The sequence below is a fragment of the Heloderma suspectum genome, chromosome 6 (assembly GCF_057233095.1).
Source record: "Heloderma suspectum isolate Gila_16-S chromosome 6, 16-S_ref, whole genome shotgun sequence".
Taxonomy (NCBI): Eukaryota; Metazoa; Chordata; class Lepidosauria; order Squamata; family Helodermatidae; genus Heloderma; species Heloderma suspectum.
This window is the reverse complement of record NC_139463.1, coordinates 25,160,367-25,188,198: the sequence shown is the minus strand read 5'-3', so window position 1 is coordinate 25,188,198 and position 27,832 is coordinate 25,160,367. Positions and strand designations below refer to the sequence as shown.

Genomic DNA, 27,832 nt, shown 5'->3' with positions numbered 1-27,832 from the left:
GTTTCCAATCCTGGCTTGTTCTAAAACTGTAATGGTACTTTTCCTCCTTTTAGTAGGCATCTGAGCATGCTCATTTCTTCTGTTCATCTCACTCATACACTCTGCCAGCACACCATGGCCTTGAACAAGCTCTGCAAAGCCGCTTGTAAAGACAGCTACATTTTTTTCCCTTTCGTCAAAGACAGTCCTGCAAAATCTTAGTTAAGAGTCTCAGTTAGTGAAATCACATCAAGCACCATAGAATCAAAACTTCAAGGTCTTCTCACTCAGGGGTCAACAGTCTGGAATATAAGATTGATTCTTAAATACAAGTCTGGGGTCTTTCAGAGGCTCTTCTTGTAGGTCTCCTCAAAACCCTCATTCAGGTCATTCAACCATTCCAGATCAAATGGGCCATCTTCAGTCTTTGTTAGCAACAATATTTAACCCCCTTTAGTACCAGATTAACATAACTTAAACACACCTCAGTTCTCTGAGTTCGCAGTTCGGACATCTCAGGGAACTGTGGTTTAAAACTGGAAGTGGATACTTCCAATCTCCTATGCATGCAAAAGAGGAGGACAGGGTTGTGGGGAGTATGCCAGTTCAAGGCTCTCCACTCACGTAGTAGGAAGCCATGGCTTTCTGTTGCACCTTAACAAGGCCACCTTGTCAATGTCCTATTCCAGAGGTGTTCAGCCTCAAGCCTACAAGCCAAATCCAGCCTGCCTGGGTTCTCCAGATAGCCATGCCCCTTCCCTTGGCCCTTTCTCCCTGACTGCCAATCATTTGGTGGTTTCCTGGCTTTTGCACAGTTTTGGTCCCATTCTAAAAGGCTGAAATGCGTCTCCTAAGTCCTACTTACTGGGTGCAAGAGCTTTAAACTAAAATATGTTGATGTTTTTGGCATTTTAGCCACACACCCTTTGCCTTCCAGCCCACCCGTTCCTGGAATGCAGTCCCCACTATATTGGGCCCTTGGCTGAAAAAGGTTCGGTTCCCCTGTCCTGCCTGCTGTCACCCAGACAGGTTAAAGGACCAGAAGCTCCATTTGCAAAATTCGGCATTGCATTCCTGGCCTGCTTTTGGGATCCTGTTGTAAATGTTTTATGTAAAAGCGTGCCTGATTATTCTCAGCTGGCCTCTCTTCCTAACAAGATCGGAGAGTGGAAACACGCCTGTAAGCACTCCCTTGAGCAAAGTCTTGGCCTCAGTAAAATATACCCCATAAATGTTAAAAAATTTACACATAAAACATTCCATGCATGGAACTGAGACCTTATGTTTTACAGCCCTGGCCTGAAATCTTAAAGAATATATAAAATCCCAGCTATTCACCACAGGGCAATAAATCAGGTTCTTTTATGGAACAAAGAGTCTTTAAATTTCAAAGCACTTTTTCAACTTGCTAATTTTAGTGGCCACCTTTTACAAACTATTAGTCACAGGCTGCTCATGGGTAGGATGACTACCCAAATCGACACAAGTGGCCCTCTATTCTGCTAAGGAGCTTGCAGATATATGATTAGGGAAGGGCTGCCTTTGGATATCCGGCCCAAATAGCGAGGCCAGTTTTTGCTCTTTGCTGATGGATGTCTATGCCCAGGGATAGCAACAGGGACAAATCCTTTCTTGGGGCTGGGGGTGCGCTGAAACCACCACCGTGCCAACAGCTTGTCCTCATTGGCTTTGTGAACTTAGTATGCTGTGATTAGGTAACCCAAATTCTCTCTGTTGTGATCACTGACTCTAATTTCATGCTGCCTCAGTTTCCCAGTAAGTGAAATGGGTTTCTTGCTCTTCCGCCCCTTTTGCTTTCAATCTTGGAGAAGTGGACTCTGCCACAAATTGCTTTCTGTGTTAGTATTCTGGAGAAATTTCTGGAAGGGTGGTGGTGGGTTGAATGGTTTAGAAAAAGGCTTGTAAGGTTTGTGTAGTAAATTTGACATCTTTGGTTCCTCCTTTGGTGGCCCCCTTTCTGCCCCACCAGTCAGCTTGGCTACCAGCCTCCACTGAAAAGTGATGAGAACCTAGTAAGGAGACGTAGAAGCATTTCCCTCTCGGAATGCACTACGACAGCTTTCCTAAACAGATCTCAAAGATGGCAGGAAGGCAGGAGAAAGGGGCACAGATGGGGGATAGCTTATAAACACACTAAGAAAATGGTTAATCAGAAGATAGCACTCCCTGGGCAAATTCCTCCTGCTTCCATACTCTTGAGAATTCTTTAGATTGAAGTGATGACACCACCACCAAACGCAACCCCCAACCCCTGGGAGACACTTGCAGCTGCAGCTTGGATGAAGCTTGTTTCTTGAATGCGAGCCACTGAAATGTGTGCTGCCGTTTTGGTGGATGAAATGAAGGAACAGAGCTAGACAGATGGGAAAACTGAAATGCTTCTGGGCAGGGTAAAGGAGCAACGTTGCTTACAGGGCCCTTCACATAGCAGGCATGGATGGGTGTGTGTGTGCGTGTGTGTGCGCGTGTGTGGAGGCAGAGGGATGTGTGTGTGCAATTCAACGGAAAGCTGGGAGTGGTGACTTCAGGGCTCTACGCCATCTGAAAGAAGTATTTGTGAAGTCATGTGGCTTGTCGGTCCCTTCACCACACTAAATATTTCGGTGTGTCCAAACAAGATGTTTGGTATTACTATATGATTACTACAATCACCCTTCTCCTTCTCTCTATTGCGCCTTCTGCCACCCCCTCTCTTTCTTCCACCCCTTCTCTCTCTCTCTCTGTCACATCCTTCTCCCTCTCCCTCTTTCTGCCACCCCTTCTCTCTATCTTTCTGTCACATCCTTCTCCCCCTCTTTCTCTGCCATTCCCTTCTCTCCCTGCCACCCCTTTTCTCTCTCTCACTCTTTCTGCCACCCCATTCTCCCTCTCTCTCTGCCATGCTCTCTCTGCCACCCCTTTTCTCTCTCACTCTTTCTGCCGCCCCCTTCTCTCTCTTTCTCTCTGCCACTCCCCCCCTCTTTCTGCCACCTCCTTGTGGTGCCAGAGGTCTGAACTGATCACTAGCAGAGGGCTTTTGAAATTGGGCTAAGGGATGCAGGTTGCCCACCCCCGACATACATACAAACCTACACACTTGTTAAAGGTCCATGGAATTTTACAGGTGGGGTGAGGGTTGGTTAAGAAGAGGCCATGTACCTTCGATGCATTGCTCCTCCCTGTCCTTCCAAAACTGTTTGGGATCTCTAAAGGCAGGGGTCCACCCCCCCCCCCGTGTTTGCTTTGCTTTTACATAAGTGCATGTCTGCCATTCATTTCTATGGGGAAACATACAACACTGTACTTGAGACAATGTCACAGTGAGGGATAAATCTGCCTACTGTTCCTTAAATAAGGGATGGGGAGCCTCAAATCCAGCCTTTCTAGGGTCCCAATCCAGCCCTCTGGGGTTGCCCAGATGGCCATGCCTCAGATGGCCATGAAAGCTGGCATGGGGAGATCAGGATTCAAATCTCTGCTCAGCCATGAAGTTGGGGCCATAACCCTAGGCCAGTCACTAGCCTTCAGCCTGTCCTACCTTGCCAGGTAGTTGTGAGGATGACTTGGGAGGGGGGGAAGAGCACTGCATGCCACCCTGGACACCCAGGAGGAAGCGTAGGCTTCAAAATACATAATAATTAAGGCAAACTAATCATAATAAAGGTTCTTGGATAATGTTCTGTCAGCCCAGTGTGTTCGTCCAACAGTTGCTTTCCTGAAAGTCAGCATTCAAGGGCAAAGGCGAGAAAAATTGACATATACATATGTGTGTGTGTGTGTGTGTGCGTGCGCACGCGTGTGTGTATGTAAAATAAATCTCTCAATTATCTCAGCTCATTTGCTTGGGGTCTCTCATTTTATGTCCCTGCTTCGCTGAGCAGTATATCTGTCCGGATAAAGAGTTACAGGCCGATGGAATACGTGCGCAGGGTTGTAAAAAATACAGATGCTGAATTAATTGACTGTGTGGCACTCAGCAGCTGATTGAGTTGATAATGGCGAGATCTGACCTTTTTCTAATTTCTAATTATGTGCATCTCGCCTGTGAGGAATACATGATTCTTATTCTAATGATGGTTAATGTCGCTGGCCTTTTCATCTCCTCTTTGCCATCAGCAGTGGTGGACAATTTACATAGGATTAGTAGCATTAAAATCACATAGATACAACAAACAAACTTTGCTGTGTGTGGGGAAAGGTATTCTTTTGGGGAGGCCTGTGGCATGCTCCTGACGAAGCCATTTCTTGAAAGACTCCCACCAAACCTCCACCATCAGGAAGAAAAAAGCCCATGAGAGGAATGTGAGAGGCAAGAAAATAACAACAATAACAACAATGAAGAGACAGGTAATGTGTTATAAGGATTCTTGGGCTGAAATCCTCTACACACTTACCTGGGAGTAAGTCCCATTGAACTCAACAGGGAATTAAATGGGATTTACACATTGACCTGGGAGTAAGTCCCACTGAACGCAACAGGGAATTAAATGGGAATTACAAATGGACCTGGGAGTAAGTCCCACTGAACGCAACAGGGAATTAAATGGGAATTACACACTTACCTGGGAGTAAGTCCCATTGAAGTCAACAGGGAATTAAATGGGACTTACACATTGACCTGGGAGTAAGTCCCACTGAACTCAACAGGGAATTAAATGGGACTTACACACTTACCTGGGAGTAAGTCCCATTGAAGTCAACAGGGAATTAAATGGGACTTACATATTGACCTGGGAGTAAGTCCCACTGAACTCAACAGGGAATTAAATGGGACTTACACATTGACCTGGGAGTAAGTCCCACTGAACGCAACAGGGAATTAAATGGGTCTTACACACTTACCTGGGAGTAAGTCCCATTGAAGTCAACAGGGAATAAAATGGGACTTACACATTGACCTGGGAGTAAGTCCCACTGAACGCAACAGGGAATTAAATGGGACTTACACACTGACCTGGGAGTAAGTCCCATTGAAGTCAACAGGGAATTAAATGGGACTTACATATTGACCTGGGAGTAAATCCCACTGAACTCAACAGGGAATTAAATGGGAATTACACACTTACCTGGGAGTAAGTCCCACTGAACTCAACAGGGAATCAAATGGGACTTAAATAGAATGGGAGTAAGTCCCATTGAAGTCAACAGGGAATTAAATGGGACTTACACACTTACCTGGGAGTAAGTCCCATTGAAATCAACAGGGAATTAAATGGGACTTACATATTGACCTGGGAGTAAGTCCCATTGAACTCAACAGGGAATTAAATGGGAATTACAAACTTACCTGGGAGTAAGTCCCACTGAACTCAACAGGGAATCAAATGGGACTTAAATACAATGGGACTAAGTCCCAATGAAGTCAACAGGGAATTAAATGGGACTTACACACTTACCTGGGAGTAAGTCCCACTGAACTCAACAGGGAATCAAATGGGACTTAAATACAATGGGAGTAAGTCCCATTGAAGTCAACAGGGAATTAAATGGGACTTACACACTTACCTGGGAGTAAGTCCCATTGAAATCAACAGGGAATTAAATGGGACTTACATATTGACCTGGGAGTAAGTCCCATTGAACTCAACAGGGAATTAAATGGGACTTACACACTTACCTGGGAGTAAGTCCCACTGAACTCAACAGGGAATTAAATGGGACTTAAATACAATGGGAGTAAGTCCCATTGAACTCAACAGGGAATTAAATGGGACTTAAATACAATGGGAGTAAGTCCCATTGAACTCAACAGGGAATTAAATGGGAATTACACACTTACCTGGGAGTAAGTCCCATCGGACTCACAGGCAGCTAATTAAAGGCATCATGAAAGGGCAGCAATTTGTCATTTAATTTGCAATTACTGTATTTTTAGTGCCAGGGAGAGGGAAAGGGGTGCTTGTGGGATTTTCCGCCTCAGATGGCAAAATAACTTGGCTTGCCTTGGGCTCTATGTACTCTGGCTTGGGGCGGGTGGGCAGGGCTGCCATTTATCGCTCCACCTCAGGCAGCAAAATATTTTGGAATGGCTCTGAACGGGGAGGATGGACCAACGGTCTGACTTAGCATAAGGCAGCATTGCCATTAGCTCTAGCCATGGCAGTGTAAGTTGCAGTGCACACCACTGGAGCAGAAAGCACATGAGAACATCTGGGTTATTAGCAGTGAAGGCTGGTGGCTCCGATTTCGGTGGGGCTGTGCATGCATTTTGGGTTTTAGTCAGAACCAGCCAGAACTCTCAAGGAGCTATCCAACATACTGAACCTATTTTGAGGATAGGGTTCTGCACCTTGGATAGATCCTTGAGAGTTCAGGCTGGTTCTGACTAAGACCCAGAACAGAGTCATAGCCCCACCGAAATAGGAGCCACCAGCCTCCACTGGTTATTAGTCAAATGGGATCATTTTGCTTTAAGGAAAAGGCCAATTCTTATCACTCAGAGCTGATCCCTTTGCTGGGTCCAGAGAAACAACAACATGCTGGTGGCAATGGCCAGGTGACTACTTCTGTCAATCCAATGATGCTCAGCATGGAATAAGCTGCCCGTGATTTAAACTGTAGAAATCCAGGCTTGGTGTTCATGCTTTAAGGGCCCAGATCCTAGGGATGTATGAGAATTTCACTTCTGTTCACAAATCATGTGAAGATATCCTGTTTGCAATCTTAAATGTGAACAGGACCACCTTTTCTGAGAAACGTTTTTCAACTCCTGAATTCATGAACACATTTGAAAAATGCAATTTTTTTTTAAAAGCACTTTGAAATGCACATTCCCCCCCCCCCCATGCAGTCAATAGGGGGGAAGTGTGCACTTTTGATGAAAAATATGCACGGAAATATGCACTTTTCCTGTTCAAAACGCACACTTTCCCCATTCGAACAAGCCAAAATATAGTTCAAAAATGAAATTTGGGGTGAGCCAAAACAAACTTCAATGTGGTTTTCAGAAAAATCTATGTGAGCTCCAAAATCTCTGGTTTTCCCATCCTTAGATACTGTTCTGAACATCCTGGGGCAATGGCTGACACTGCTGGGTGGAAAAGAACTGGGGATGCTGTGTGGTGGGCGGAGAAGATGGGATATCATGTTTTCTGGGCAGGGAAATGTTTCAGCCACGATCTGTTGGCTGGAACCAAGGCAATTCTCATCTTCACTGTGTTTAATTATGTTCCAGGGATAGAGGTATGGCAGTGAAGTCAGGTGACAGCAAACCAATGACCCCACCAACACTCATGGGAAGACAACGGCACCTTGCAACGCTCCTGAATTCATTGGCACAGCTTTAACTTTTGACATCGAATCCCTTGGATAAATGACACAGAAGGCTGATATAAGAACGGTGAACTTTAATATAATCTGTGCAAAAATAGCAGGAGGAGGTCGCAACAAGCTGGTTAACTCTGCAGACAAACTGCTGGAACAAAGGAAGAAACCAGGCATTTAACCCACTGTGATCTCCTTCAAACCCCCCTTCCTGTTAACTCTTCTGGAGGGAGTCTTCATACAATAGTAGCGGAAGAAGAAGAAGAAGAAGAAGAAGAAGAAGAAGAAGAAGAAGAAGAAGAAGAAGAAGAAGAAGAAGAAGAATTCCCATATAAACTGAAACAAAAGGGTCAAAGGACGATGATAAAAATCACAGCTACTGCTGTCGTTCAAAGTTACCCATTGCGTAAGAGAATTACTCACCTCCTGTCACAGATCTAAGTTTTATAAGAAACTTTCCTTCTCATGATGCCAGTTACCCATTGCGTAAGAGAATTACTCACCTCCTGTCACAGATCTCAGTTTTATAAGAAACTTTCCTTCTCATGATGCCAGCTTGCAAGGAGTGCCAAGGTCATTCTGCTACTTAGGAGCTTCAGTTATAAAGATGGAGCTCCAGTAGAGAAGCTTCTTCAACTAAAGGTTTATCATCATGGGTTGAAGTTGCAGCATGTTGATTCAAGTCAAATATTTGAGGAAAGATACCCAAGAAAGGGTAGGTTTGCAGAAACCAACTTCATATGAAGAGTGTGTCTGCATCACCCCACCAGGTCCGGGTCAACACCTGGCACTCTCAGGCAACTGGCAGGGTTCCAGCATTTCAGCAAGGAAGACCCTCCCCCCGCCCCCACCACTAGCACTGATGCCTACTCTGGGCCATCTGGGCCAGTCAGCTGGATCTGGGAACCTACCATATAAAATTTCCTACAATGTGCTGAACAGCCACTGCAGAGCATCATGGAAAACTAAAATGGCAGCTCCTAGTTGGGTGCTGCAATTAACTTTTCCCCACACTTCCCTAGAGCAATGCTGCGTCAGGCACTGTGGGAAATTTAAAATGGAGGCTTACCCACTTCTGCCACCAGGTAAGCCCTCTGATGAGAGGGGGCACAGTTCAGTATGTGCAGGTTCTCAAATGATGCCCACCTTGTGTTTCTTCTTCTTCATCATCTTCTCCACCCTATTGGAATTGGAGAGGTCCAGGCAGATGCCTTCCTGTTGATGCTCAAAGCTCAGACAGCTGGAAAATGGTAAATGAAACTCATAGAGCAGGTGTGCAGAACAGTTTTGTGGTGGGGGGCTGAATTGTCCCACCAGATCCTCTGCACGCTGGACGATATCAGTGGGTGTGGCCATCCTCACTAAAGTCATCATCCCACCAATTTTGTCTTTTGCCATTCTTCGCTTTGTCTTTCTTCGTGCTGAGAGGGGCATGGAGTTCTGTGCCTTTCTCTGCAGGGAGAAAGGGACTCAGCCAGTGCTGGAGATTCCTCCAAGGGGATTCCTCCAGAGGGTGGGGCTTGGAGGCTGGATGCAGCACCTCTGGGAGCCAGATTAGGTTCTGCATCCCTTCCATATGTGGTTTCACTAACAATACAAGCCCAAATCATGGCGATGGCTACTATCTTAGGTGTCTTTAAAAACCCATTAGACAAATTCATGGAACAGCTGAGTACCAGTTGCTGGAAAGCAACAGTGGGGAAAAGTATTTTTTTTCATGGGCTGCTTATGGGCTACCTGGAGGTATCTGGTCGGCCACTATGAGTGAGAGAATGCTGGACTATTATGGATAAAGTGGATAGGGAGACATTTTTTCTCCCTCTCTCAAAATACTAGAACCCAGAGTCATTCCATGCAGCTGATTGGTGGGAGATTCAGGACAGATAAAAGGAAGGACTTCTCCGCACAGTGCATAGTTAATTCACTTCAACAAGATGTAATGATGGCCACCATTTGGCTGGCTTGGAAAGGGGATTGGACAAATTCCTGGAGGAAAAGGCTGCCAATGGCTACTAGTCTTGATGGCTATATCCTACCTCTATTATCAGAGGCAGCACTCGTATGTACAACAGCTGCTCAGGAACACGGGTGGGCGGTGCTGTTCCACTCATTATCTTCTTGTGGGTTTCCTGTGGGCAGCTGGTTGGCCACTGTGTGAACAGAATGTTGGACTAGATGGACCCTTGGTCTGATCCAGCAGGGCTCTTCTTATGTTCGTATGCTCTTCTTATGTTATGTTCTTATGACTAGATAGATATTGGCTCTAATCCAGCATGGCTCTTCTTATGTTCTTATGACTAGAGAGACACTGGGTCTGATCCAGCATGGCTCTTATGTTCTTCTTATGTTCTTATGACTAGAGGGACACTGGGTCTGAACCAGCATGGCTCTTCTTATGTTCTTCTTATGTTCTTATGACTAGAGAGACACTGGGTGTGATCCAGCATGGCTCTTATGTTCTTCTTATGTTCTTATGACTAGAGGGACACTGGGTCTGAACCAGCATGGCTCTTCTTATGTTCTTCTTATGTTCTTATGACTAGAGAGACACTGGGTGTGATCCAGCATGGCTCTTCTTATGTTCTTCTTATGTTCTTATATCCTTATGACTAGATGCACTTGGGTTTGATCTAGAAGGGCTCTTCTTAAGGGCCTACATCAACTGCTATGGTACTGTGCTTTTGAGGTGGGGGGAGATTAATGTGACCAAATATAAGGCAATTCTGTTTTCTGAGGTCAGAAGATGTGCAACCTAATGGAAATCATCATGGAGGGAGTGAGGAGTTTGCCCAGGACAGCCTTTCGCGATGCCCTCCAGATGTAGTGGACCACAACTCACATCACATCTGAGCTTTGGTCATGCTGGCTAGGACTGAGATGATTTCTAGTCCAAAACAACTGGAGGGTCCCAGGCTGGGGGAAGAATAGCTATTCCCAGAATAGCTGGGGAAGTAGGTTAAACGAACCACCATTTGGGGTTATTATATGGTCAGTTCCAATATTTTGCAAGTTTTCTTGCAAAAGTATTTATTTATATGGTATTTATTACATTTATAAGTCCACTTAAGATTTCTTTGGGTCCCCCCCTCCCCCGCAAAGAGGGACATAGAAGCTGAGGTGGCAATTTTGCTGTTGAATCCTAAAGATATAGAAACCAGTCAGGAAGACGGGATTATACTAGCCAGTTAGAAGCATTATCAGCTTATTCACAGCATGGTTACTGAGCCGTAACAACATTATAACTATTCAAAGCTACGTGCTCTATTTGGGTAATAATGGGTCTGGCCAATCACAATACATGGATTTGCATAATGAGTACCTAAGAGAGATAACTAGGCACTAATTATGCAAATCAGGCAACCATGACCTATCAAGGTGCAGGGGACATCATAACCAGGGGAAACCGTGCAGTAGTATTAAATGTTTTGAATATAGGAACATAGGAAGCTGCCTTATATTAAGTCCATCTAGCCCAGTATTGGTGACACTGACTGGCAGCAGCTCTCCAAGGTTTCAGGCAGGAGTTTTTCCTGCCCTACCTGGAGACGCCAAGATTTGAACCTGGGACCTTCTGCATGCAAAGCAGGTGCTCCACCACAGAGCTATGACACCCCTGTCTCTCTTCCATCATGGAACTCAAAGCAGTGGTCCCAGCTGATCTTCCATCCAAGCACTGACCAGACCTAGATCTGCTTAGCTTCAGCAGGGGCTGTGTCACCTGGAGACTGCAAACATTGCTCTATTTGAAGGACTGTCTAGTTTAAAGATAAAGATACATTAGAAGGGACCTTGAAGTTGCTTGTCATCAGTTAGCACCTGCACAGCAGAATGAACAGTCGCACAGGTCACTTGGTCACAGGTCTTTTTTCCCACTGTGGTGAGATTTATTCTATATCTAATTACATTCTGATAATCATTTCTAAATTTGAATCTATACATATAAATTGGCACATGCAAATCTGTGCAAATTGGGCCACAATTTGTGCAAATTCGGCTGTAATTTGCGCAAATTGTTCAGAAATTTGCACAAATTGCTCAGAAATTTGCACAAATTGCAGAACCTTCCCCCCACAAATGGGCAAAATTCCTGGAAAATCCATCAACTGGCCCAACTCACTGCAGATCGCGTAGGACACTGCAGCAGGAACTGAAATGAAGACCCGTGGGGGTGGGGTGGGGAGGGGAAGCCTAGGAAAACTTGCTGAACTCCACCACCTAAACGGATTTATCTGATATCCCTGATTCAGAGGCAGGATACCACTGAATACTAGTTGTTGGGTGGGTGGGCAACAGCAAGAGAGCATTGTTGCCTTTATGGTCTGCTTGTGGTCTTCCTGGAGACATCTAGCTAACCACTGTGTAAACCTAGATGGACCCTGAGTTTGATCCAGCAAGGTCCTTCTCAAGGCCAGCCCAAGACATTTTGCTGCCAGAGGCAAAGGACAAGATGGCATACACCCCAATTCCACATACAGAAGCTGACTGGTCCGGCAGTTTAATATGATGTCGACACTGGCGGTGCAACATCCTCCACCACATCTGAGGGCAGCAGGCTAGCTTAGGGTGCAGTCCTATGTATGTTTAGATGGAAAAGGGTCCTACAATTCCCAGCATTCCCCAGGCAGGTTATTTTACTGATGTTATTTGTTTTTATACCCTTTGTTGTTGTTTATTCAGTCAGTCGCTTCCGACTCTTCGTGACTTCATGGACCAGCCCACGCCAGAGCTTCCTGTTGGCTGTCGCCACCCCCAGCTCCCCCAAGGTCGAGTCCGTCACCTCCAGAATATCATCCATCCATCTTGCCCTTGGTCGCTCCTCTTCCTTTTGCCTTCCACTTGCCCTAGCATCAGCATCTTCTCCAGGGTATCCTGTCTTCTCATGATGTGGCCAAAGTACTTCAGTTTTGCCTTTAATATAATTCCCTCAAGTGAGCAGTCTGGCTTTATTTCCTGGAGTATGGACTGGTTGGATCTTCTTGCAGTCCAAGGCACTCTCAGAATTTTCCTCCAGCACCACAGTTCAAAAGCATCTATCTTCCTTCGCTCAGCCTTCCTTATGGTCCAGCTCTTGCAGCCATAGGTGACTAAGGGGAATACCATTGCTTTAACTATGTGGACCTTTGTTGTCAGTGTGATGTCTCTGCTCTTCACTATTTTATCAAGATTTGTCATTGCTGTCCTCCCAAGAAGTAAACGTCTTCTGATTTCCTGGCTGCAGTCAGCGTCTGCAGTAATCTTTGTGCCTAGAAAGACAAAGTCTGTCACTGCCTCCACGTTTTCTCCCTCTATTTGCCAGTTATCAATCAAGCTGGTTGCCATAATCTTGTTTTTTTTGAGGTTTAATTGCAACCCAGCTTTTGCACTTTCTTCTTTCACCTTTGTCATGAGGTTCCTCAGCTCCTCCTCGCTTCCAGCCATCAAAGTGGTAGCATCTGCATATCAGAGATTGTTAATGTTTCTTCCAGCGATTTTAACTCCAGCCTTGGCTTCATCAAGCCCAGCATGTCGCATGATGTGTTCTGCGTACAGGTTGAATAGGTAGGGTGAGAGTATACAACCCTACCATACTCCTTTCCCAATCTTAAACCAGTCCGTTGTTCCATGGTCTGTTCTTACCATCGCTACTTGGTCGTTATACAGATTCCTCAGGAGGCAGACAAGATGACCTGGTATCCCCATACCACCAACTTGCCACAATTTGTTATGATCCACATAGTCAAAGGCTTTAGAATAGTCAATAAAACAGAAATAGATGTTTTTCTGAAACTCCCTGGCTTTCTCCATTATCCAGCAGATATTGGCAATTTGGTCTCTAATTCCTCTGCCTTTTCTAAACCCAGCTTGTACATCTGGCAATTCTCGCTCCATGAATTGCTGGAGTCTACCTTGCAAGATCTTGAGCATTACCTTACTGGCATGTGAAATAAGTGCCACTGTTCGATAGTTTGAACATTCTTTGGTGCGTCCCTTTTTTGGTATGGGGATATAAGTTGATCTTTTTCAATCTGTTGGCCATTCTTGTGTTTTCCAAATTTGCTGGCATATGGCATGCATCACCTTGACAGCATCATCTTGCAAGATTTTAAACAGTTCAGCTGGGATACCGTCATCTCCTGCTGCCTTGTTATTAGCAATGCTTCTTAAGGCCCATTCAACCTCACTCTTCAGGATGTCTGGCTCTAGCTCACTGACCACAGCGTCAAATCTATCCCCGATATTATGATCCTTCCTATACAGATCTTCCGTATATTCTTGCCACCTTTTCTTGATCTCTTCTGCTTCTGTTAGGTCCTTGCCATCTTTGTTTTTGATCATACCCATTTTTGCCTGGAATTTACCTCCGATGTTTCTAATTTTCTGGAAGAGGTCTCTTGTTCTTCCTATTCTATTATCTTCTTCCGCTTCCACACATTGCTTGTTTAAAAATAATTCTTTATCTCTTCTGGCTAACCTCTGGAATTTTGCATTTAATTGGGCATATCTCCCCCTATCACTATTGCCTTTTGCTTTCCTTCTTTCTTGGGCTGCTTCCAGTCTCTCAGCAGACAGCCATCTTGCCTTCTTGGTTTTCTTTTTCTTTGAGACTTTTTTGTTGCCACTTCCTGAACAATGTTGCGAACTTCTGTCCATAGTTCTTCCGGAACCCTGTCTACTAAATCTAGTCCCTTAAATCTATTCTTCACCTCCACTGCATATTCATTAGGAATATTAGTGAGCTCATATCTAACTGATCTGTGGGTCTTCCCTATTCTCTTTAGTCTGATTCTAAATTGTGCAATAAGAAGTTCGTGATCTGAACTACAATCAGCTCCAGGTCTTGTTTTTACCAACTGCATAAATGTCCGCCACCTTTGGCTACAAAGGATGTAGTCAATCTGATTTCGGTGTCGACTGTCTGGTAAAGTCCATGTATAAATAGTCGTCTTTATACCCTTTAGAGTACTTTATTTTATATTTATTGCCCATTTGTATATTTTCATATGGTTTTTATTCTGTACACCACCTTAAGATTGTTTTACCCTTAAAGGTGGCCTAAAAGTAATATTCAATAAAATAAATAAATGCAGGGAATTGAAGGACTTTTTTCTCTCTGAACATACCTAGGACTGTGCCATTAGCAGGTGCAGGGCAAGCTGCATAACAGACACTGCTCTGTCCTTTGACAGCTGGCCACTGCTCCCTGCCCTCCAGCACCTGCCCCCTGAGGCAGTGCCTCACCCTGCCTAATGGTAGGGCTGCCCTGGCATTTCTTGTGCAGCAGTGATATGGAAATGCAAGAGGCTGATGCACAATTCATACTAGTTGTGCTGCTCTGCCTTTTATAATTGTGATGCACAATTCATACTTTTGTGCTGCTCTGTCTTTTAAACTATTAGCTCGTACGTCAGAGGCTTTAAAGAACATTTTGTCGAGGCTAGGTGATTCTTATATTATTACACTACCTGTCACACACACACAGAGAGAGAGAGAGAGAGAGAGAGAGAGTCAGCCATATGCATGAATCTAGGATATTTGTCATTTGGTATGGTTTCACTCTCCCTTTGAGCTGAGAGGCTTCCTTAATGGTTCTTCACTGGTGATATAAGGCTGTTCTCCAACGGAACTATTGGTAGAGCTAAATAAATGCCAGAAGATTTCTCCCCTTAGGCAACTGTATCCTCTCTCCAGATTGGTTATTTCCTTCTCAAAAATGTCCATTCCCAAATGTAACCATCCTCCCAAATTGCTCTAATGTCACATCCTCCTGAGCAAACAGTTGTAAAAATTTCCAGCAGTGAATGGCTGTTGGTTCTTGGAAGCAGACTCCGTTATGCAAAACAAGACATATGCAAATTTCCCTTAATTGACCTAACAGCAGAACTTGTAACACAGCCTGGGTTTCCTTGGTGTTAACGCTGGCTGAATGCCTCCAGTGTATGAGTTAGGGATAGGAAAACCTGCCAATTTCTGTTTCTCTCAATTTCTCACTTTTCCAGTCTTAAGTTTGGTTTGTCCTGAACTTTGATTCCCCACCCCACATGAAAATTCATACACATTTTTGTATGCAATTCTGTCTAATTCACACATTTTTTGCAAGACATTTCCCAAATATAATGCATTTTTGAACTATTTCCCCTAATATATGCATTTTGTGTGCACTTTCCTCTAATATACATGTTTTTTGCATGCACATTTTGTTGTTGTTGGAGAGCTGCATTGAAAAATTCAGAGAAGTCTAAATTTCAAAGGAACAACTGAGTTTTGGTTTGTGTATTGATTCAAACTACGAAATTAATTGTTCCCATTTCTGCAGTATGAGTCGTTTTGGGTGGGTGGTTCTTTTGGAGCTCAAACAGTGTATTAAAAGGACCAACTGATTCAGGCAAAAGCATTACCAGGTTGTCCAGCTCAGGGTCATCACTGAAGAATGGTTTGTGCTCCTGTTCTTGCTGGTGTACGAAATTCTCAATGTCGACGTCAAAGCTGGCAGAAGTGATGCACTCCGAGCCCTGTGTTGCCTGCTCACACTTCTCAAACAGCAGCGTCAGGAGGGGGAAGAGAGGATGCCTAAAGATGAAGGAAAATGCAACATCACTTCAGGGACAAAAGGGATGCCACCAATGTGTTATTTTGGTTTCCCATTGTATAGACAACCAAAACAGGGGTTTGAGCCCTGTGCAGACAGGCTTATTTCTGGGAATAATTGATCTGGAGATGAGGGCAGGATTGTACACGCTGGTGCTGGCCCTGACATTAGGTAGGGTGGCCATGTTTCCTACTCTACACAGGACAGTCCTCTATTTCAAGGTGTACTGTATTTGATGGGCTGCCTGGTCCAAGTCCAGTATAAAGAACCATTAGAAGCCAGGAGAGCAGGGGACTTGAAGTTAGCACCTAAACAGCAGACCAGATTAGGAAGGTACACAACTCACCGGGGCACAATCTTTCCCATTATGGTGATATATATTTTATTTCTCTTTACGTTATAGTGATTCTTTCTAAATTTGCACTTATGCAAGTCAATTAGGATATGCAAATTTTACGCAAATCGATGTCTTCTTTTGTCCTCTTTTTGGTAATGCGTGCCCTCTTTTTCTTTTTGGGAGATGTGTACATGGCCACCCTAACTTTAGGGCAGGACCACAGCTCAGCAATAGAGCACATGCTTTGCATGCAGAAGGTCCCAGGTTCAATCCCCGGCATCTTCAGCTAAAAGAGCCAGGCAACAAGTGATGGGAAAGACGATGGAGAAGGCTGCCCATCAGGGGAGACAATACTGGGCTAGATGGACAAATAATCTGACTTGGTATAAGGCAGCTTCCTATGTTCCTCCATGTGTTGAACAGCTCTTCTTCACAAAGCCTATGCGTATTTAAACTGTATGCATGCAGCTTTGTTCAATCTGTAGTTTGCATTTTTTTTTGGCAGGGTACAGATCACTGGTACCCATGTAGATGATGGATGTGTGGAGGTTGGGTGGCAGGGACAACAGGTATGATCTTGCCCTATGCGTTGATTGAAATTAAGATCACCTGCCCAGGCTTTAAAAGAGAAAGCAAGTGAGCAGGATTTAATTGAGAATAGTACATTTCTTTTGGCTACTCATCTGCGTACTCATCACACTAAGGGAAGCTAAGAAGGGTAAGAGGTGTGTTGCAAATAAATTAAGCACTCCTCACACCTCTGGACAGTAATTTGGCTAACAGGCTGATGAGACTGGCAGCACAGGCCTCACATAATATCAGATATCACATTTTCCTCCTGCTTTCACATATGTGGGGAACTGGAAAAACCATATGCCCATTTTCGCTAAAGGCTGAAAGTCACTCTTTATTTAATCAAAGCAAGTGTGTTTTAATTTCTTTAAAGGCTGTTGTCTTGAATTCTTAGAGCTAAAGCTATCCCAGGAGTCTGCTGAGTTGAAAGATCTATTATACACATCAACAAATCGGAGGAACCAATGGATTAGCCAAGCCTTCCAGGACCAAGACAAAGAAAAAGGCAGGTGAAGGGGTTAAACTCTGGTATAAGTCTTCATTTGCAGCCACTAATACTGCAGCATATTACAGTCTAATCTAGACTGATCCCAGTTTAATGCAAGATTCTTCAAGCCATGAGCAGAATACGAGTTGTGGGGGGGGGGGAGCCTCCCTGGTCGTAATTTAGGCAGCCCTACCGAGGCTTAGCTGAGGGATATGAAAGGCAAATTCCAGACGGTGTTATGAATTATTTCGCCTTATGAACCTTCCCACTCTCAACAGATGCCTGCTGCCATTTAAACAGCCAGTAGATCAATTAGAAATGAAAGGCGCAAATCGACCCTGCGCAAGGGCACTAAATTACTAGGAACTAATAATCCAAGCAGTAATGCCAGGTGGTAGGAGTTCAGCAACGCACCCCCAACCTTTGCACACAGCACACATTCCTTTTCAATGTTATGGAGAGAACTGAAGTGCACAGGGTGGATGTGGAGAGAGAGAGAGAGAGAGAGAAACAGAGAGAGAGAGAGAGAGAGAGAGAGAGTGCAGCAGCAGATTGTAAACCCTTGGCAAAAGCTTTGGGAAGCAAACTGTTTTGACATGTCTGCAGCTCAGGTACACAAAAGAAACACAAGAATCATAGAAAATGGAAGGTGTGAAATGCCAGTCAGGTCTAGGGGTCCCCTTTTTGAAGGGCTGACCAGTCCAAGTCCAGCTTAAAGATCAAGAACCGTAAGAAGGAAGCACAGCGAGGACCATCAGCAGTGAGCACCTGGGACTGAGCGAGCACACAAATCCCCTGGTCATAATACTTCCTATGATGGTGCAGTAGATGTGTTGTATTTCTACTGGAATTGTAGTAATTGTTTCTAAATTTGCATATATGTATATTGTGAATCACAAAAGTATTAATAGGTGAAACGATAAGACTGGATAACACATATCATCTTTGAGTAGCCCCCTGCCCATCCCCTCTCCCATTTAGAGCATATTTTATATTTTGTTCCTAAAGGCAGAACTTGGGCAGCCCGATGTCTCTTTACCGACAAATTTTTAACAGTATCAGCTAGGGATGGCTGAACGAGTGACGGTTGAGATTGCTAGGATTCTCCAGACATTGTCTTGCTGCTCATCTTGTGCCCAGTTTCAGTTTTCATTCGAGATCGCTGCTCACTCTGCGCGAATGGGAAAACTGCACAAATTGATCAAACATCGAGCATGAAATTTGCTTGAATTTCCCCAGTTTGTGCAAATTTCCTAATTTGTGCAACTTTCCTCCATAGATTGAATCCGGGGGAAATTTGCACAAACTCAGAAAGGTGCACAAAATAGAACTAGGAAAATTGCAGAAATTGCAAGCACACGTTCGCAATTTGTGAACATTTTTGGTGAGCACGTGCATGCACTCGCATTCAGGGCTTCGTTCTCTTGTTTTGAGAGCAAAACCCAAATCCTCATACATCCCTAGTAACTGCAAAGCATTATGGGAGCGCTGCCAAACTCCATTCTCCTGACTGATATCAAGCAGGCGTATTACCTAGTAAAGGAAACAACCGAAATCGCAGGCACTGAACCTACCTGTAAAAGAAATATTGTCTCACACAACTGAGGGGGTACAACAAGTTTTCTTTTAACCAATACTGATATTATTCTCTGTGCATAAAAGAGACAAGGACACTATCTCAGCTGGTGCATTTTTTTAAGCTGTTATGAATGGGAGTTTCCATTCATCATGAAAAAGCAGTCATGCCTAGGGAAAGCAAAGAAAATAATATAATACAGTGGTGTTATCGATTTTCCCCACCTAGGAGGTCATTTCACTCATTGAGGCAGCCTCAAACAGAATGTGTCTGTGAGGGAGCTTCAGTTCCTTGTTCCTGACAGAAAAAGTGGGGAGTGAACAATATGGCAGTTGAGCACAAGGACAGAATTACGTGACACTGTGATGGAAAAATGTAAGAAAAAAACAAAGAAAAGTTAGAGGAGAGACTAATACTGAGGTATGAGTAGATTCTCTCTCTCTCTCTCTCTCTTACACATACACACACACGTCTTTTTATTTTTTGTTCCATGTATTCAGTGTAGGGTGAATCTGTCAAATTTGCTTTCTTCTGCATTTGAATGTTTTTTAAATCTCAAGTCCTTTCTCTCCTGAGAAAAGTATCACATTTACAACCTGTCTTCAAAATACTCTAAAGGGTGTACAGCTGGAGCCCCCGTATTTTATCTTCACAACTACCCAGTGAAGTAGATTAGGGTGACAGATGATGGTTTTCCCAAGGTCACCCCAAAGAGCTTTATGATTGACCAAGAAATTGAGAGCCCAGATCCTGCCAATACAAGTCCAACCCTCTGTCTGCTCTGCTGCACCAGATCTCTTGTGCCCAAGTGTACCTGAACAAAAGCTCCCATCATATTCAGTGCCCGAATATTTTGACATAAATTACTGATATCATTTCTTTATCAGTGGCACCCTGGCTATGGAATGAGCTCCCTAGAGAGGTTCACCTGGCACCTATGTTGTACTCCTTCCAGCACCAGGTGAAGACCTTTTTATTCTCCTAGTATTTTAGTATTTTAGCTCCCTAGTCTTTTAGCTTTGGTGTTTTAAATCTGCATTTTAAATCTCTGCACTGCTGCTAGGTTTTATTCTGGTTGTACTGTTATATTGTGGTTTTAATGCTTTCATATTTTATATTGTTTTATCCTGTACTTTTTGGTTTTAATTTTTGTGAACTGCCCAGAGTGCTCCGGCTATTGGGTAGTATAGAAATGAAATGAATGAATGAATGAATGAATAAATAAATTTATGAAGGCAATGTGGCATCTGTGTTCCAGCCTTGGGACTTATCCTTGGAGCCAGGATAAAATGGAAACTGGTCATCAACCGCCATTGATGGGAATGTTTGGTGGAGATATTTTGACATATTTGATGATGATGACAACCCACGGACTACATCTGTACAGCTGAAGCAGCTTTGCAACGTTTAAAAAGGCATACGGGCTTGAGATGTTTTGAATATGCTGTAATGCCAAGGGAACTTGATAATGATGTTATTTCAGGCTATATCCAAGGACTGGCATGTATTGGAGTGCTTTAATGACATCCTCGTTGACTCACAAACCAAGCACTCCATGGCCAGCACAGGCAGACAGCCCTGGGAAACTTACACCAGCTCAGCCTTGATGCAAAGCTCAAGAAACACAGTTCAATAATCCTCCACCAAATTCCTGGGATTCTTGCAAGAGGTAGAGTATTCCAGCATCTCATTGCTTTTGCAGACTTTTAGGAAGCCCACAGTACAAATGGTTTCCAAGGCTGCTGCTGGTCTTCCAATATTTTTAACTTTATAACCCCATTGTTTACTTTCCAAAAATAAGGAGCACAGGGGCTTAGCCTGTCTAGAGTCTCGCCCTCTGAACTGGAAGACCTCCCCCTACCATCCACTAGTCCCAGATATGCTGGCCGTTGTTTGACATATTAGGAGGGGGAGGCACTTTGCACATGCCCAACGTTATCCATTTATTTCCTTTATATATTCAATTGATACCTCCCCTTTTAACCAAGAAAATGATGCTCAAGGCCATTAAAAAAAAAGCATAGTTAAAAACAATAATAAAATGAATACATTAAAAACACACCAAAATTACAGAATAAAAACAGCATCCAACCCAATGGACCATTTTACAAGCTGAAGGCCTGCTTGAACAAAAATTTCTTTGCCTGCTGGCAGAAGGGCAGCAGAGAGAGAGAAAGCCAACTTAGCTTCCCTTGGCAGGGAGTTCCAGAGACTGGGAGCAGCCATCACGAAGGCCCTCTCTCGCAGTGCCACCAAATGTGCCTCTGATGGTGGTGATGAAATAAATAAAAATAAATAAATAAAAGGCCTCCGCCAAAGATCTTAAAACTCGGGCAGGCTCATTTGGGAGAAGGCGGTCTTGTAGGTAGCCTGGTCCCAAGCCATATAGGGCTTTATAAGTCATAACCAGCACTTCGGATTTAGAAACAGGCTGGTAGGCAATTTAAATGTTGTAACAAGGGAGTCACGTTGCTCCCTGGAACAGGTCCCAGTCAACAGTCTGGCTGCAGACCCATCTTATTAGGGCTAGATCTACACTAATGCTTTATATCCATATTGAAGCACACTGATAACTGTTGGGGCACATTATGTATTCCGTATACCACTTTTCTAGAATTACTTTCCGCTTTTATTCCATATTATCCAACATACCACAACAGATGTCACTGTGTGCACTACAAGGTATAAATGCGCAGGAGGGATATAGCATCACCCTGATGGGATTGTACTGATTAGGGATGTCCGGATCTTTTGAAATCCATCCTGTGTGTGTTTCATGGATTGTGCAGTGTCATTCCTTCTGGCGTCTGTTCATAGATGGATTTAATTTTTTCCCCGTTTTGTGGGAAAATATGCAAATAATTCCATAAGAGGAGTTGCAACAATTTACGTAATTTATGTTAATACATAACATTTAGTGTACTGTCCCCTATCCCATTCAATTTTCCCCTGTGTATATTTTCCAGTCACTGCAGAAACTTGCATATTCTCCTATGAATAAATTTGCATAAACTTCGGGAAAGTAAAAAACAAAGATCCCAAAGTCCACGGACTCCGTGCAGTCTGCAGCAGATTCCACAAGTTGGATTCTTAGAAATCCGAACTCATTTTCATCTCTCTTGAAGTTCTCCAGCATCCCTAGTATTGATGTGACACACGGTGTAGATCTGGCCCCAGGTCACCACTTTTTCACGTTACATGGCTGGTAAGACCTGTTTAAATTAAATCCTGTATAACCCTATGTTCTTCTTCCCATTGTTATTTTCAAAGGGCAGGATATAGATGAAATTGAACATTTTAAAGTCATTTTGGTTTTGAGACACATCAGTCTAATCATCATCATCATCTATACAGGTCTTTTGGGTGTTCACATCATTTCATTGTAATCTTTCAACAACCTGCAAGGTAAGTCAGTACATGGGCAGCTAAGGCTGCTTGATCATTTCAAGGCAAAAGCAAGATCTGGACTTCCTGATTTATATATCAGCCACTACTCTAGACCACCTTAACCCTCCTGTTGAAGTTCATGGGTCTTAGAAGTGCCACAGTGGATCACAATCATAGTTCTTTAAAGACAAAGCACTCCCCCTTTCCAACACTGGAGTTTACATCTGAAGTATTTATTTTTTTAAGTTGTGAAGAATGACCTTCTTCAACAAGGCCTCCCCCTCTCACTGGGGTGGGGATGGGATCTAGTTATTGGCTCCAGGTCAGCACCGTGAGAATAAGTACATTAAAAAATCACCTAACTGGGAAAAACCTACACTGAGCAGAGCTCACTGCCAACCTCCTCCCACCCTGCCCAGTTCTCTCTCTCTTCTCTCTCTCTCTCTCCCTCCCCCTTAAGCCATTCAAAATTTGGAGGAAATAAATCTCTCTACACTAATTCAGGGAAAGTTTGATCCTCGTCAGCGCAGAACAAATAAAAGGGCTGAACTGGCCTGACATTTTACTGCAGAAGAGAGGTCGTTTTCAGCCACTAATAAAAAGGATTTGACACAGGCTAATAAAGAGAAATGAATTCCTCTAATGGCCTAATTTAGCACATTCAGCACTGTTCTGCTTGCAAGTCAGCCAGGAGGGAACAGCCAAGAGAGAGAGAGAGAAGGGGGGAGAGAGAGAGAGAGAGAAGGGGGGGAGAGACAGAGAGAGAGAGAGAGAGAAGGGGGAGAGAGAGAGAGAGAGAGAGAGAGAGAGAGAGAGAGTCTACAGACAGGGGAGGGAGAGAAAGGGAGAGCTGTATGAAATGGAGGAGGGAACTCAGGATTTTAAAATACCGGTGTGTACCTCTCCCCCTGCATTTACTGTAAACAGCAACAGATGGATATGTGTCATTTATATTCCAAAAATAAAGGCAACAAAGGGTCCGTTGCCATAACCCCCCTCCCCCAAATTGTGACACTTGATTTTGCCCTACTGAAAAAAAGAAACAAACAAATGACACCTGAGGATTCTTATTCCCGGCTGTGTCTTCCTCACAGAATAAAATCCTGTTTATACAGACAAGGGTACTGGAGCTACACACACTCTTGCTGATGTATTGTGTGAACGCCATTCACCAGAAATAACAGCTCTCCTATTTTTTTTTTTTAATCGTTGGGATCCAATAATATTACTTTGGGGGGCAGATTTGGCTCAAAGGCCACCAGTTGCCCACCCAACTTTAAGTGATTCTTTATCCCAAGATGAAAAGGAGATAAGTTGATTTATCTAGTTTTCTCTAGCGACTGGTTACCCTCCCGTCACCTCTGGTTCACCCCTTGAACATTAGAACGAACTGGAGGTTTTAAATGAAGTTCAGGGATTGTTACCTCAGAATAACTGACTGTGAAATAAGGTCTGAGAATTGTAGGCTGAATAATGAATAAACCATAAGTATATTGTGGCTCCTTCGTCACTTTGGTGGATTTACATGAGAGTCCAGGAGGGATGTGGTGCTTGTGTCCAGGGAGTGTGAGTTTGCATCTGTCTTGCTTTTGGATCTGCCTGATGTCCAAATAGGGCCAATGTCAACACCTGGCACCAGTAGGCAATTGCTGGGCCCTATATGTTGTGGCAAGACACACAGGCCCTACTTCACCCTGTGGCGGGAAACTATAAACAGCCATTTAAAATTCCCCTACAGTGCTCTGGAATGCCTGATACAGCATTTCAGGAAATCTAAAATGGTGGTCACATTCTGGGGAAAGCTAAATTGGAGGCCATCTGATGCTGATGAGGTTCTGGACAGCTGCTTGGCTCTCATGAGAAGAACACTGCCGTTGGGTAAGACCTGTACTGATACCAGGTAAGCCCACCATAGGTCCAGTCAGCAATGGAGGAGGGCCACTGGTTTGCTGATGGCTCCCTCAGGCCTTCTGTGAAGCCCTGTGTCCACACATTAGGATTTGGCCTGCACAAACTAGATTCTGAATGTACTCTGCAACATTGCAGCTAAAGTGTCAGGTGTGCCTGGAAGCAAAGCAGGCACAATCCTGCTCCTTTACTCCACATAGGCTTTACACAATTGGATCCTGATAGGAACAATGCCTCTGTTTCAAATAACTGAAAAATTCTAGAGAATTGGAGTAGCAGGGGTCAACGGAAGAAATATATATGAGGTTTTTTAAGCTACTCTCTAGCTTCCTCTCTCCACAAAAAAGCAATGGCAAAGAACATGCTTATGCTAAAACTATGGGGACACATTCAATGTGAACTATAATGACACCTCTCTTATGACAATGCCTTGTGACATTGGTGGCTCATGCATGTCGATGCCACAGCTTTGTAGGGAGGCCACTTAGGGTGGCCATTTTAAAACGTTTACAATGTATTTTATCATCTTGTATTTGATGGTTTTAATTGCTGGGAAATGCCCAGAGACCTTTGGCTCTTGGGTGATATAGGAATGTAATAAAGAAATAAATTTCCAAAAAAGAGGAAATGCATCACTCAAAAAGAGGCCAAAAATGACACTAATTTGCTTATCATTTACATATGCTAATTTAATTGTACAGATGCAAATTTAGAAATAATAAGTATAATTTAAATAGAAATATATTACATCTTGTCATAGTGTGGAAGAGTGTAACCACGTGATTTGTATTTGTTTGCCTCCCTGTTCAGTTTGCTTCCTGTTCAGGTTGCTTCCCAGGTATTGTTGATGGGCAACAGTTCTTATGGTTCTTTATCTTTAAACTGTCATTCAACAGGGTGGCCTTTCAAACAGAGGATACCTTAAAATAGAGGACTGTCCTCTATAAAAAAGGACACAAGGCCATCCTACCACTTTAGCCTAGCAGCATTTCCTAACCCTTGTGCATAGTAGAAAGAAACTTAGAATCAGGAGGAGTTTTTTCCCCATAACAAGGGGAAATGTGATTCATTATAACTTTTCTGGAGATAACAGGACTCAGTCTGCTTTACAAAGGTTATTAAAAAAAAAACCTCAGAGCATTTCTGCTCCTGCTTTGCCCAAACCGACAAGAAAAATCACAGCTTCTATAAAAGGTGTGAGGCAGAATGGGTTGTGCATGAGGAAACCAAAAGACAACTGGCTGAATAGCATGGATCTAAAAACATGTTTTGCAGAGGCAGAGCAAGGGGGAAGAAATAATTTTGTAAAGTTCTCTTTATAGGTGATAAAACTCCCGACACACTATAAACCCAAGCAGTAACTTCACGGCCACTCGACCATTTTCTTCAGAGTGACCTTGGCCAGGAAAGCAGACCTCAATTACAGACCCAACCGACTGTGCCGCAATCTGACTGCTGGGCACTGCTTGCCTTCCCTCATGAGTGACCTTGGAAGCCTCCGCTGAGTGCAAGGATATCCAGCAGCTCAGCTTTTACAGCCAACACTAACACATAGAAAAAATAATTTAGCAGGGCATTAACTCGGAAATTTAGTTCAAAAGCCAGAAGTTGCCTTTCACCTACCAGTCATTTCAGAAGCATAACTCTCTCTGCCTCTCCTCTCTCCCAGATCTATGGGCAGTCAGGTCTGCATTGCTTGTTTATTACAGCTTGGCACAGATCTAAGGAGCATCCGAGCAACTCCTTCCTGTACTATAAAGTGATACAATTGGCTTTATTTGCACAGACAATTGTTTGCAGGCACTGCATCAAGTGGTACAACCAATCAGGGTTAGGAAGCCAATCAGGGTTAGGAAGCTGCCTTATAGCAGGTCAGACTTTTTGTCTATTTAGCCCAGTATTGTCTACTCTGACTGGCAGCAGCTCTCCAGGTTCTCAGGCAAACAGACTTTTCCATCGCCTGTGCTACTGCTCCTTTTAACTGGAGATGGTAGTGACTGAACCTGGGACCCCAATGTAATTCACAAAACTTAATTTTTTTTTTCAAAACAAACAACTAACTTAATCAAAGCAGCAGCATCATAAACCAAATTTTGTGCTGTTGGATCTGGGGATCCAACAGCACAAAAAGCACACTGCAACAAAACATTTTGAATTGTCTTTCTGAAAGCTGGAAGAGAAGGAGCTAACTGAGCCTCCCCCAAAAAGGACAGAACTGAGGTGAAATTTCTCAGAAGACGTCCAGCTAAGAAAATTCCTGAGATTCTTCTTCTTCTCCCCCCCACCCCCAAAATAAGATTTTTCAAGACATTTTGACAAGATTTTATGCAAATAATTTCCATCATTTTTTTGTGCTGGCTGCCAACCACCCACTCCCAAACAATGCCCTAGGACCAATGCTAATATCAGGGCTAGGTATGTCTGTTGCTGTGAAATCTGGCCTTTTTGGGGCGCAACAGATTTCTGCTGAGCACCTGACTTGGCTTGCATTTGCGGGCCAAACCATCTAGTTTGCAGGCAATGCATCAAGTGGTACAACCAATCAGGGTTAGGAAACCAATCAGGGTTAGGAAGTTGCCTTATAGCAGGTAAGACTTTTTGTCTATTTAGCCCAGTATTGCCTACTCTGACTGGCAGCAGCTCTCCAGGTTCTCAGGCAAACAGACTTTTCCATCACCTGTGCTACTGCTCCTTTTAACTGGAGATGGTAGTGACTGAACCTGGGACCTTCTATGTTCAAAGCAAGTGCTTTACCACTGAACTAAGGTTGCTCCCTTGAAAAGCAGAAAAATTGCCAATCTGCAAGAAGGCATAACTTTATTTATGCAAGGATTCATATGCTGCTTTTCAGCCCCAATGCAATTCACAAAACTTAATTTTTTTTTTCAAAACAAACAACTAACTTAATCAAAGCAGCAGCATCATAAACCAAATTCTGGGGATCCAACAGCACAAAAAGCACACTGCAACAAAACAGTTTGAATTGTCTTTCTGAAAGCTGAAAGAGAAGGAGCTAACTGAGCCTCCCCCAAAAAGGATAGAACTGAAGTGAAATTTCTCAGAAGACGTCCAGCTAAGAAAATTCCTGAGATTCTTCTTCTTCTCCCCCCCACCTCCAAAATAAGATTTTTCAAGACATTTTGACAAGATTTTATGCAAATAATTTCCACCATTTTTTTGTGCTGGCTGCCAACCACCCACTCCCAAACAATACCCTAGGACCAATGCTAATATCAGGGCTAGGAATGTCTGTTGCTGTGAAATCTGGCCTTTTTGGGGCTCAACAGATCTCTGCTGAGCACCTGACTTGGCTTGCATTTGCAGGCCAAACCATCTAGTTTTTCCCAAAATCTGGGAACTTTTCCATTTTTAAAAATTTGCGTAAAAAGAAATGTTTGCAAATTGCAGCCACAGTTTGTGTAATTTATGCAAATTGCAGCCAAAATTTGTGTAAATTACCCAAATTGCGGTGCAAATTACACACACGGCCAAATTTTTCTGCAAGTTATGCAAGTTGCATGTGCAATTTTCACAAACATCTTTTAATGCAAATTTTACACAAATAATAAAACACCCAGAAAATCTATGAAGTGATCCGACTCAATGCAGATTGAGTCTGGCTAGCTTGTGGGGAAATGAGCCAAAGTCCAGGCGGCTGAGCTGATGAAAGCTCAGTGAGCTCCACCTCCCAGACAGATTCTTCCAACCTCTCTAATCAGGGCATTGTGGAGGATACAAAATGGTGGCCAGGCTGCC

The 27,832-nt window shown here is 43.6% G+C and overlaps 1 protein-coding gene across 4 annotated transcripts in view; it reads right to left on the bottom strand.

Annotated features, from left to right (window-relative positions):
• PKNOX2 (PBX/knotted 1 homeobox 2) overlaps positions 1 to 27,832 on the bottom strand; it is a 531,025-nt gene that overhangs the window by 84,506 nt on the left and 418,687 nt on the right. For all 4 annotated transcript variants that reach the window (XM_084803817.1, XM_084803819.1, XM_084803816.1 and 1 more), the window contains one exon: positions 15,618 to 15,789. In XM_084803817.1, the coding sequence (XP_084659943.1) occupies positions 15,618 to 15,789 (172 nt within the window). The remainder of the gene's footprint in view (positions 1 to 15,617; positions 15,790 to 27,832) is intronic.